The following is a 12,981-nucleotide window of genomic DNA, read 5'->3' on the forward strand; positions in this document are numbered from 1 at the left end:
AGGATACCTCCTGCTGACTGGTGAAAAGAAAAAAAGGGAAAAAAACCCTGGTTTGGCCATGAATACCATTAGCTTAATCTTCCTTTTCTCTGATCTTCCAGTACTATTTGCTTTGTATGGCTTCATCAAGGTTTTGTATGTGGACAGAGTAATTGAAAACAAATTTAGCATGTCTCAGACCATGAAGTTCCCTTTCAGCTCAATTCCTGGCTATGTGGTAGATAAATGTCTGGTTCTCATTTTTGGTTATGTGAGAAATTTAGAATGGTTTGATTTGTAATTTTGAACGTTAATAAAGAAGGAGAAATTTCCTTGTCTCCCACTCTATGGAGGCATTATGGTTTCCTCACAGCAAATGGTGTTTATATAAAAAAAAAACCAAAAAAACCCAGAAGAATCTGTGTCCTTGAGGCCTGGAAACCCCAGGCTCTAAGGTCAGCTACGACATCCTTGTGCTGTTCAGTCCCAGACCCAAAATGCCATCTCTACCTGTACAATGTAGTGCAAGAGGAATGCTTGAAGGTGAACCAACAGCTGGGGGAAGGATGAGCCCTGAGTCAGTGGCAGATACCTACATTTCCCTTTAGATGCCTGCAGATCTTGCTTTCCCCAGGGCTCTGCAGGCCCAGTGTGTGACAGCAGGTTTTTCGTGTCTTGCCAGCTGCACGGCTACATGGAGAACAAGCCCCTGGGGCTGCAGATCTTCATTGGCACGGCGGATGAGCGCATCCTGAAGCCCCACGCCTTCTACCAGGTCCACCGCATCACGGGCAAAACCGTCACCACCACCAGCTACGAGAAGATCATCGGCAACACCAAAGTGTTAGAGATCCCCCTGGAACCCAAAAACAACATGAAAGCAACGTGAGTAGATTTCTTTTTGTTAGCAAAGTTGAGGTGGGTTAAGTTGGTGCTGAAGTTCTTTCTCTTTGGAAAGGAGTCACTTAAAAGGATAATGATGCTCTGGAGGGATTTCCCTTCCCAGCATGTTGGGATGGTTTATGAGGGCAAGATCCTTTTACAAAGGCAGCTACAAGCATGTGGGTTAAAGCTGCTGGGACAGTTCCCATCCAGCAGGTGACCATGCAGGCACTGCTGCTCTGTACTCCAGTTTCTGCAGTGGCTGTGCTGTAATCACAGAGTGGTTTGGGTTGGAAGGGCCCTTAAAGCCCATCCAGTGCCACTATGGCAGGGACACCTTCCACCATCCCAGGCTGCTCCACGCCCCATCCATCCTGGCCTTGGACACTGCCAGGGATGGGGCGTCCAGTGTCTCACTAATCCATCACCTTCACAATCAGAATGGGTTTGCAGTGCACTCAGGAAAAGAATCAAATCTCAAGTCCTTGTGCTGCAGGGACACAGTGAGGAACAGGGGTGGGGATGCATTTTACAGCATTTAATGGACTACAGAACATCTCTGCTGAACTCAGTCAAGCGCTCTGGCCGTGAAATCTCCTCTTGTAATAGAAAAGCAAGTACAGGCACATCTTGTCTGTATTACTCCTTCCAGTTTTATGGAGGCAGAGGGATGAAGTGGGCACCAGTCTGAAAACTTCAGGCTTGAATGTGTGCCAGGCGTGAGAGTGATTGCTCTGCAGAGGGAAGAGCTGTATCTCCATCCTTCAGAGGAGCCTGACAAAATTGGCAGAGCAGTTATGTTTTTAAGCCCCCCTACTTCATTGCAAAATCCACATTCTTTCTTCATATTTTTTTTTTTTTGAAAATATACCTCATTCCTAACAAGGAACCCTGGAATAATAAACCCCTGTACATATGCAAGGGCAAGGAACAGTGTGGGTGTAGGGAGCAGCTTGGGGCTTATACCTCCCCAAACGTGATTTTAATTCATATCAAGAGAAGAGAAATGATGTGTTTTTAGAACTGATATCAAAATGGGCTGGCAGTTCCTGCTTAATAGCAGTGCTCACTGCCTGCTCTGAGAGCTATTGCTGAGCTTGACAAATAATTGTCACATTTTCCTAACACAGGCATGTTTGCAAGGTTACACTGGGCTCTGGAGAAGCTAATCTGCACTTACACCAAATATTAAGTTGCAGTGCTGATTTAAGCAATCCTAATCCTTTCATTGCTGCTCAGCCCCATCCTGCTCCCTGCCCCCTCCCTTTGTGCAGGGGCACAGTGAATGGGAGAGTGAATATCTGCTCTTGCCTTGCCTGGGAGCATGTCCCCGGGCTTTGGAGGATGGCACAGCGACCTGGGCCAGGCTGCAGAGCCCAGTGTGGCAGTCAGGAGGAGACAGCAGTGTGGTCCCTGCTTTGGAGCTGAGTTCCACGTGCCTGGCTGGTGCAGGCAGTGGGGGTTCTGTACCCAGCTGCTGTGATTCCCCACGAGGCAGAGCTGCCCTGCCCGGGTGTGCAAAGGGATGCTGGCCAGGCCCTGGGAGCTGGGCTCTGGGAAGAGCTGCTGATGGAGGCTCCTGCCCTGGCGAGGGCTCTGCCTTCTGCTCTCCTGTGCTTAGCACTGGGAAACAAGATTTGGGGTTTTAATGCTTGGAGAGCAGTGGCCAGAGAGAGGAGAGAGCTCCAGCAGCGCCCCTCGCGTGCTGCACTTTGGGGTTTCTTCCCCGGGAATGTCTGCATCCCAACCAGAGCACATCCTTAGAGCTGCCTTAGCCCAGAGCAGGGAGCCTGTCCTGGCAGGGCTGTGAGCTGGGGATCATCCCCCCTGGCTGTGTGTGTGTGTTGCAGCATCGACTGCGCGGGGATCCTGAAGCTGCGCAACGCGGACATCGAGCTGCGCAAGGGCGAGACCGACATCGGCCGCAAGAACACGCGGGTGCGCCTGGTGTTCCGCGTGCACATCCCCGAGCCCAGCGGCAGGATCGTGTCCCTGCAGGCCGCCTCCAACCCCATCGAGTGCTGTGAGTACCCCTGCCCTGCTCCTCGCTCCCCGCCCTGCCTCCGGGCTGGCTAACCCGCAGGTTTGACTGTTCGTGTTACTTGAATGAGAGCTTGCACATGTTGTGTTAATATATGCTTTAAAAAATAAGGCAAACGTTACAAATAATTTATAAGTAAAGATGAAACACTTTTTTTACATGCTGTAGATTAATGGTCAGTATGCTGTGACAGAAATAAAGCAAGAATCAAGATTATACTGAATATTGGATGTTTAAAACTCCCATACCTCAGATCTGGGAACACAGAGCCTAGATAACGGAATAGTTAAGTGTCTGATGCCTGGGAGGTCTTTCTAGTGCCTGCAGTGGTGGGTGGGAATTTGACCATGGCTATACCTTCTCTTGCTCGTTAATAGATGCCACAACTCCAATAGTTGGCACCTGCCCTCTGTGCCAGCCGGGCAGTGGCTGCAGCTCTGCCCTGCGGGCACTCCCTGTCCTGAGAGAGCTCTGGGGGGCAGGTGGCTCTTCAGGGTGCCTGGGGCTTGTGATGGCAGCAAGCTCCATGCTGAAGTCTGGGGGCTTCTGCAAAGTTCATTATCAGTGCACTGTGCTGGGTGCTGCTGGCTCCCGGGTGGATCCAAGGAGCAGCCTGGGGGTGTGTAGGGACACACCTGCGCTGTCCCTGGTGGCAAAGTGTGCAAGCTCTCTGCTTTCCTGGCTTTGTTTGAGTGGAGGCACAATCAGAACTTGTCCTTCACAAACTGGCAGGTGGCTGGAGGTTTGAATTCACACTGGGCTGGCTCTGAGCACCGTGGCCAGTGCTGTGCCAAAGGAGTGACCAGAGTGCTGTGGTGTGAGCTGTGGCTGGAGCACGGCTGAAACGCAGGGACAGCTCTGATTCTGAGGCTCACGTGCATTCTGGTCATTGCTTTTGCTAGCTGTCAGTGCCAAGGGGTGCACAGCTCAGGAGGCTGAAGCAGGGAAAGCACAGGTGGTTCTGGTATTCCCCTGAGGGACAGAAGAAAACTGGCAGTTTTGATTTCTGAAGTGCAAATCCCATAAGTGTGTGAGCTCAGAGCCTGCACCTCCCACTCGTTATAACTGACTGGATCCTGAGAAAGAGAGGCCTCTGATGAGGCCCCCCGTGTCACAGTCATTTCTGGAAGGGTTCTGCCCACTTTAGTGGTTCCTGTGCATCCTGTGATGCTTTTTGTTGTTAAGTGGTGCCTTTTTGGTGGTTTGGGGATTTCACAAATATATAATGAACAGTTTTCCTGTGCCTTTGCTGAATGACTCACCCCTTTAGCAGAACCTGCCTTGCCATAAGTCATGTGAAGAAAGCCATTGAGTCTCTCGTGTGTGAGTTGTATTTATTGAGATGCAGGCTTTACTTAAATACAGCTGCTCAGGATGAGAGGAGCCAGTTCTGGGTGGGAAATCAAACTGGCTGAATTACTGATGGCAGCTTTTTAAAAAGCAGTACAAATGAATAACCCAGGCAAGGCTGGGACAGGATGATGGCTGTGGATGATCTCTTGGCAGTGTTTCTGAGAAGGTACCAACTGCCAGAGCGTTTTAGCAGCTGGGTGAGGTGTCTGGGTGCTGTGATGGGGAAGGGACAGCAGTGGGAGTAGCCACCCCCTCTGTCCATAGGAAATTGTCCCGTTCCTCCGTGGGAGCAGATGGCTGAAACAATAGTGGCCTCCACCCCAAGCGTGTCCCTGCTGGAACAAAGGTCCATTTGCTAAAGGAAGCGCTCCGTGAGGAGCTCCTGGGGTGGGGAAACTCCAGGTGTAACTCCTACACCCTGCGGGCAGGAAAACAGCACCAGGGCAGGGGAGGCTGGTCCTGGATCCCGCAGGGAGCCCCACGGATCACCCCCCACCTACTCAAATTCTCCTCAGGAAAAGCAAGTATGAGTAAGGCAGGCTCTCCTAGGGCCCAAACACAATGGCACGTTGTATTTGTGCCCATCACTGTGTTTCAAGCAGAAATCCAGGCATGGTTTGCAGAATAAATCACATTTTTCTGAGCTGTATGCACACACCTAATTTGCCTGTGCAGTGACTGCTGTGGCAGAGCCTTGGTTAAGATGTTGAGGCATTTATTCTGAGATGTCTTTGCATTGATGAGTCTTAGGGGTATTAAAAAGCCAAGGGTGGAGATAGCAGCATAAGTGGCTTATTGTTAGTGGGGGTTTTTTATAATTAAAGTATTAAAATTTTGGCTGCATAGAAGACAGCAAAGCTCCTACAAGAAAAAATGTATTTGATCCTCAAGGAAATAAAATGAGAAAGTTTTATTTTTGGAACAGTGGATATACAGGCAGTTTGGGGAGATGTGTTAAGGACTGTGCTTTTCTGAGCTCGAGGAAGCAGGGAATGAAGTGACCTGGAGTCCTAAGCCTCTGCCATTTAATGTGCATGTTGCATATTTAGCACTGCTTTTGCATTTCAGTAGCACTTCCTGATCTCAGCCCGGTTCTGGGAAGATAGTTAAAAACATCAGGGGGCTCAGCCAGCGTTAGCAATGCAGCCTAAATCTCACTAGAGGTGCTCACCTCAGCTTGTCCCAGCCAATGTGCAGTCTTGCAGAGCTCCCAGGCAGTCCCAGGTGAGCTCAGGTGCCCTGCCAAGAGGGGGATGTTTTCTTCTTGTCCCACCTTCTGTGCTGCTGGCATTCACTTTTTTCCCCCTTTGTTTTCTGGTTTGTTTGGCTGTTTTTTGACCCGGCCACCTGAGAACCCTAATCCCCAGGGGCTCTCCTCAGGATCCCCCCTGTCTGGTAGCAGAAATGCTGTCCCTCTGGGGAAGCCCTGGTGAGCAGCAGCTCCAGGATCACGGCCGTTTCCCTTGCCAGGGCTCCCCCAGCACTGTTGCTACCAACAGAGTATCCGAGTGCTCTCCTCCCCAGAAGCTGATCCCGAGGAATTCCCACCAGTGTCAGCAGATCATTAGCTGCAGTGAAGCAAGAACTGCGAAACAGCTGCTTTTCAGAGGGCTGTTTGATTCCACCTCATCTGTGTCACACTGAGCACTTGACAGATTTTCGGAGGGGATTTCACAGGTTCAGAGCATCACCCCGAGCGGGTTCCTCCCCAGGCAGCTGTGTGGGAGGACCAGGGGGTGGATGTGCTGTTAGATGATCAGTTGTGCCTTAAAATGATGTGCCTTAAAAACCTCAGACCCAGACAAGCCTGCAATTCAGCAGCTTTTTTTCTGCTGTTGCCTGTTGATTCATCCTGAAGCCACTGAGGGGGCAAAGGCATTTGAAACCCTCTGAGAACTGTAGCAGCAGGGCTCAGGCAGGTGTGGGAAGCCAGGCTGCTGTAGGTGTGTGCTGGAAAGGTGAGAGGGATCCCTTCTCCTGCTGCTGGTGCAGTGAATGCCAGCCCCACGGGGGGCGTGGGGGATCCCGAGCCCGTGTCCTGCTTGGCCTGGCTGCTGTCCCCTCCCTGCTCAGGGCTGGCCGTGTCCCCACGTCCATCCCTGTGGGACAGCTCGCTGCTTTAGCCTAGATCCAGCTGCTGGGGGTGAGTTCTTGCTGGGCCAGCAGGGCTGTGACAGAGCTGCTGGTGACATTGCAGGTGAGGGGTGACTGAGGTCACCTGTCCCTTCAAACACAGCCACCTGTAAAATCACCCCTGGAGAGGTTTGGCACTTGCAGACCATTATTTTTGAGCCATGAGGACGATTTCTGTAACATCAGCTCTGTTCCTTTGCCTTCCACCAAGAGCTGGAGCTCATTTCTCGGGGAGTGGGTGGGCTCTGGTGTTGCAGAAATTGTTAACCCTGCGCTGCCTCTCCAGGAGACAGGTTTGTCATGACCTCTGGGAGTCAGGCTGGGTGTCCCAGTTCTGTTTGCCCTCCTCGACTGAAGCATCCTGGAGCAGATGGAGTCCAGGGTAGCAGGGCAGCTTGTGCTCCATGCTGTCAGCACCCAAAAACTGCTTCGTGCAAATGTCTGAGCGTGAGGCTCAGGAGTGTCCTCCACTCCAGTTTTTATTCTAATGAATCCTGTTTAACCTTCCCAAAGTCTGCCACAGTTCTTGCTTTGTAGAGTCCGTGTTTGCTGACTCTGAGCTGTGCTCATGAATCCCTTAAAATGCAAACTTAAATTGCACTTGGCACGAGAGGAGGAGACTAAAATCTTGTTCTTATAATAGATGTTCCGAGGTGCTAAAAAAGCAAAACAAACAAAACTTATTGCTAAAGAACCGTGTGTCCATCTTGAGGAATGTAAATAGTTTCTATTATTGACCGTATTTTGTTCCATTAAATTGGGTCAAATTTCTTATTTCCCTTTAATCAATTTCCCTGGAAGTTTCCTTTATTTTTCTCTCCTTCTAGTAGATTTTCCCATAATATTAGACAATCTGAGCCTATGATTTGTGACACATTAATAACTACAGAGGAAAGAGCTAGTCATGTAAAAGAATGTTGTCTTGGCAAGGCAGCGAGTGCTTTTCCTCAGCTGGGAGTTGTGCTGCTTGGAACACAGCAGCAGGCGAGAAGGAGCCCTGCTTTATTCAGATAGAAAAGCAGAAACAAATGGTCTCTTTGCACTTGGGAGATACCTATTTGCAAGTTTAACCATAACCCTGATTATTATGGGAGTCTCATGGTTTCCAGTTGAATTAAATGAATTTTTTTCTCCTTTCATTTCAACTTCAAGACAGTCACGCAGTTGGCTGCAAGTGCAGCTGACAGAAAAACTGCTGCTTTTTCTAAAGACCATCTTCTCTCTCTTGCAGCACAGAATGTAAAAGCTAATTCTGACAGCATTTGCCACTCTGAGTGTACAACAAAACCATTTCAGTCTTTAAGGCTGGAGTCAGAGCAGAGGGGATGGCTGCCCCTGCTGCAGGCTGCCAGCCTTGCTCTGGGGTCAGCTCCTGCTTTCTTCTTGTCTTCAGTGCTGCTGTGGTAAGAGCAAAGAGCCCAGCACACAGAGCAGGGACTGCTGAGCAGCATTGCAGATCCCTGCACAGGGGAGTCAAGGGAAATGCTGTGCATCCCCACAGGGATGAGTGACAGAGAAGTGAGCCCAGGCCATGGTTTTCCTGTCATTCATCACACGCTGGCTTGCTGAGCTGGCTGCAGTTCACAGAAAGTACCACACTTATCTGACACTGCTGCCATGGGTGCTTGTCACTCCTCCTTTGCGAGGACATCGTAAATTATCTGCAGAGGAGGAGGTGGAGAAAAGCTCTCTATTTTTGGTGCTTTTTGCTTGGATGGCTCTGCACAAACTGCTGATTAAGTCTTGCTGGCAGCAAATTAGAAACTGTTGTCAGTCACACTGTGTTCTTCTTTTCAGAGTGTTTGAGCCACATTCTCAAGGTTTCCCCACGAGGGCTGGAAATTAGCTTTATTTACTTGGTTTGTACTTCCACTGCTCCATACTCCTACCAGGAGGGAAATTATCCTGTCCCTCTGATCAGAAATTTGCTTCTCTCTGGGGTGTTTCACTGATATCTCCCTGGCTGCTGGAGCTGTCTCCTGCCCTTGCTCCTCCCGTGGCTGCCCAGCCTCTGTCTTTGCTCCACTGCAGAGCTCGGGATGCTTCAGGGAGCGATGGAGGGGATCAAAGTCTCTCAAACATTAATGAGATGGAGAAGTGTTGAGCACAGCAGCTCTGCTCCTATCAATCCTACCACAGGCAGCTCGGGGTAAATGAACCCAGTGTGACAGCAGGAATGAAATATTTTCTTTGGCTCATTGAGGTTTGCAGCGAGGTGGAAGAATTAATCCCATAACAAATTACACCTCTGCTGTTGCTTCCAGGGGTCAGCAGCAGCCATCCTGCTCTAGCTGCTCTTCTCAAACCCAGCAGCAATCAGTGGCTGGATCAAGAGCCTTTGGAGGTTTGGAAAGACGTGTCAGGGGTGGTAAGTCCCAGCTCAGAGGCTTCCAGCAAGCTGAGGTGAGCTGGGGCTGCTCTGGGCAGGGTAAGGACAGGGGTGTCCAGAGAGGGATCTGAATAATTTTTCTGGTGAGGCCACTGCACTGGGGTGCCAGTTGTGACCCCACCCCTCTTAAACAGGCACATTTTTGGTTTATTGGCTTGTGAGTTCATCGCAGCTAGCAGTGGCTCTGTCCTCACTGAGCTGCAGGTGAGCCTCAGTCCTGCTCCTCCTGATCAGGTGTCACAAGGATCAAATCTCTGCTGTCTCACTGTCAGCAGTGGGGACAACAAGAACCTGAGGTCTGGACTCAGTGCTGCAGGTGTGGGAGAGAGTGGAGAGGCTTCACTCTAGCAGGAGCTCATCACAGAATTATGGAATTGTGGAATGTCTTGGCTTGGAGGGGACCTTAAATCTCCTGCAGTCCCACCCCCTTCCACCAGACCAGGCTGCTCCAGCTGAGATTGTCCCTTGTCACCTCCAGCAGCAATGGGTGACACCCTCGCGGGGGAGATTTGGAGCTGCAACAGACTTCTCCAGGTGATCACTTTTCTCAAAACACCCTTTTCCCCTGGAAGCCAGATCTCCTCTCTGCTGAAGCAGAGGGATGGATACTGTGGGCACGTGGGGAAGCAAGAGCCACCTCTGGCTGCCTTGGCACAGTCCCCTGGCCAGTTGTGCCTCCCCTGGGAGGTGCCAGCCTGCTGCCCAGACACTGAGCCCATCCTCGGCTTCCCTCAGCTGCTGGCACAGGCTGGGTGGGCTGTGGGCAGCAGGGGCTGCTCCCTGCAGGCTGAGCTCCCTGGAGGTGCTGCAGGGCTCTCAGACAGTGGCTCCCTTTCTGTCTTGTGTCACTGCATGCATTGTATTTCTTGGCACCACGAATCCATGACATCTTGATTTGCAAACAGTCAAATAAAATAGAAAAATAATGTCCCCTGTTAATAGGTTGACACACTGCTTCAGGCCAAGTGTGAGTATTTCTATAGCATTTGCTTTGCTGCCTTATGTCAGTAACTGTTGCTATTGAAAGTAAACACCCCAACTGGTTAAATCAACAGCGTTTTGTTTATTCAAAGCTCATAAACTCCAGTAGCTGTAGGTCACTTTATGAAGTGCCAACCCCTGGGGGAAGAGAAGGAATAGTGTGAAATTATTGCATGCAGTGCACCCATCATGAGCCTTAGAGGAAGGGGATTTATTAGCAATTAATATTTCTTGCAGAGGAAAAAAAAATAATCCTATTGAGGCAGCTCCACACTGAGCCTTGAACCTCTCTACTGGTGGAATTGGGGAAGGGGCTGAAGCCTTCTTGGCTTGGGTGGAAAAAACAGACCTTGGAAAATGAAAAGTGGCTGGGGTTTTTATTATTAGAGAAGGATTTCAGACCACCCAAAGGGAGGAGAAGAATTCAGGTGAAACAGGGCAGGGGAAGCCCTTCAGTGTGGTGTCTGCCCTGGGAGCTCAGCTGGAACTCTCCAAGTGGGATTGTTCTGAGGCACAGGAGCTTTGCACACCTCTTGTCTCAGCATGGGCACAGCTCTGGAGATGCCCAAAGCCATGCCAGGTGCAGCAGCTCCAGAAGGAACTGAGATGAGTCAGTGTCACTTCCAGGCTAAAATCTGTCCTTCCTCATGCTGAAAAAGCCTTGGAAACCACTGATCTGTGGGGTAGGTACCAAGCTCTCTGTTAACACAACAAAGCTGGAAAGAAATGTAGGTTAGTCTGGAATTTTGATGATTTAGGATGTTTTGGAAATGAAATTTGGTGATTGAATAGGAATAAAGAGTGTCCAGGGCAATGCTTAAATACTTAAATGTTTTCTCTTGACTGTTGTAGACATGCTTTTTGATGATTGCTATTTACTCTTAAGCCTTTGAGGTTACAGATCTGTCTTTGTGATAAATCCAATTAGGAACTCATCAGAAATGTTAGTGTTTTGGGAAATAAATTAATCCTACAGCCATGTGAAAGAAATTATCAGTGTCTTTGAAAGTAATCTGAATATATATATTTTTTAACTGGCTGTATATTAGCCCAGATGTTACATGCTTGAAAAGAACAATGAGTCCTAGAGTAGTTTTAAACAGATTTCAAAAATGCCTCTCAAATGGCATAAGAAAGTTACAAGTATTGAATTACTTCTATTCTTTAATAAGAGCAAAATCTCTGTCTCGTGACTGAGGGGTTCAGCAGAGCTAGAAAAGCTGCTGTGAAAGGTTTAATGCTTGAGTTTTCCCACCAAATCCTGCAACATCTTCTCCAGGCGATGAGACAGTCTGGTCTCTGCGAGGGTTGCAGGGCAGCAGAGCAGTGCCAGGTCAGGTCACAGCCTGCCTGCTGTGAGGCAGGCCAGCCCTGCACGTCCACGATCACATTTCCTCATTTCTGGCTCAGCAGCCCACGGTGTTCACTGAAGGCACAAGTGCTCAGGGTCTCTGTCAGGGAGAGCTGAAATCCAGCCAAGGCAGCTGGGAAAGAGATGAGCAGGAGCCTCTGGAGGCCTTTCCAGTTGGGGTGGATGAGTCTGGAGGAGTTGGAGTGCAGGTCATGAACTCGCAGTTCACCAGCCCCAAGCTGCTGCCCACCTGCTCTGCTCACAGGGAAGCTCCTGATATTTTCCAGCTGTCTGTGTCGTGGGGAACAGCTCTCACATCTTCACTTCCTTCAGCTCAGACAGTTGGGATGGCTCTGCAGGGATGGTCACCAGGGCTCTCCAAAGCTTTTCTGACCAAGCAGTGGCTGTTTTAATGGCATCAGAGGAAAGTGGGTGGAGAGATGGTGCTCTCCTGGTTTTCTGGCTGGGGAAAGAGAGAATAGCTTGCTAAAGTCACGCTCCAAATTCATGGCCAAGAACAGTAAAGACCTTAGAAAGCCTTGCTGACGTCCGTGTCCATCTGGATCCCACCCTACCTTTCCTTCCCTTGCCTTTTGTATCCAGACTCAGTCTGTGACACAGGGCCCTGCTCCTCAGATGTTCAGGCTGAACATGCTTGGAAAAACCCTGGGCTGCAGCAGTCCTGGGGTGACCCCTCCAGATCACAAGTGGGGCTTGGTGGCTGCCCCACCAGGGCTCGGTGCCCTCACGTGGAGCTGGAGCTGTTGCTGGCAGCCCCCTGTGCCAGCCCTGCCCTGTGGGAGGCAGTGGGATTTTGGAGAGAGGTTCATTTGGTTTTTTCCCCCCTCTGAAGGAATTCAGTGTTATTCCGTGGAATCCTCTGTGCAGGTGGAATTTTTGGGCTCTGGGGCTGCAGTGTGCCTGCACTTGAAAATTTGGCCGTTGGCTTGGAAACAGGCATGGGCAAGTTTCAGCTCATTCATCCAAGCTGTCCTTTCTCAAGGACAAGAAGCAGGGCCAGCACAGCTGAACCACTGCAGCCAACTCCTGAATGTTTCCAAATAAAATGCCTTGAGTAAGTTTATTTTTCCCTCTCAGGCCTAAATTTAGCACCCTGGAGAAGCTGCTTTGGCAGTCAGGGGATGGTAACGATGACAAGATCAATCTGTGGATAGTTCTGGGAAGATTTGGAAAGTCCTGGTAAAACAGAGCTGGTTTCATTCATGTTTGCAATTTGTCCACAGCCCAAAGGTCTGCTCATGAGCTTCCAATGGTTGAAAGACAAGACATTGACAGCTGCCTGGTTTATGGAGGACAGCAGATGATCCTCACTGGACAGAATTTCACAGCAGAGTCCAAGGTGGTGTTCACAGAAAAAACATCAGGTAAGGCAGGTTTTTCCTAACTTTCCCTAACGGGATAAGACAAATCTGTAGTGCCAAATCTCATCATAAGGTTTGGTACTCAAGTGAGTAGTCCCATTCAAGTCCATGTAAGTAAAACCATGTGAGTCAAGTTAGACTTGGGAGCAACAGTTTGTGTTGTTGCTTCACAAGAATCCAGGCACTGGGAATCAGCAGGGACAGATTTGTTATCAAAGAGAGAAGATGAGTGCTATGTGTTCCTCTGTGTTTGCTTAATCTCATATTTAGTGAATTAATCTCATGTTTAGTGAATGCTACTGTAGAACTCATCACTGAAATTATCATTTTTTATTGATGTGAACTGCAGGCAAAGATTGTGTTTGCTTCCCTTTAGAAATCTGTGGAGAATAAGTGTCTTTTGATATAAAATAATTTTTATACACATAATGAGATACAAGAATCCATCCCTTCTTCCATATTTTTGATTGTAAACTTTGTGTTCCCTTTT

The 12,981-nt window shown here is 49.4% G+C and overlaps 1 protein-coding gene across 1 annotated transcript in view; it reads left to right on the top strand.

Annotated features, from left to right (window-relative positions):
• The window catches only part of NFATC2 (nuclear factor of activated T cells 2), a 75,656-nt gene that overhangs the window by 18,236 nt on the left and 44,439 nt on the right, over positions 1-12,981 (top strand). The window contains exons 4-6 of the mRNA XM_064391393.1: positions 662-864; positions 2,712-2,884; positions 12,354-12,494. Coding sequence (XP_064247463.1) covers positions 662-864; positions 2,712-2,884; positions 12,354-12,494 — 517 coding nt within the window. The remainder of the gene's footprint in view (positions 1-661; positions 865-2,711; positions 2,885-12,353; positions 12,495-12,981) is intronic.

Source organism: Passer domesticus, chromosome 16, assembly GCF_036417665.1.
Source record: "Passer domesticus isolate bPasDom1 chromosome 16, bPasDom1.hap1, whole genome shotgun sequence".
NCBI classification, from domain to species: domain Eukaryota; kingdom Metazoa; phylum Chordata; class Aves; order Passeriformes; family Passeridae; genus Passer; species Passer domesticus.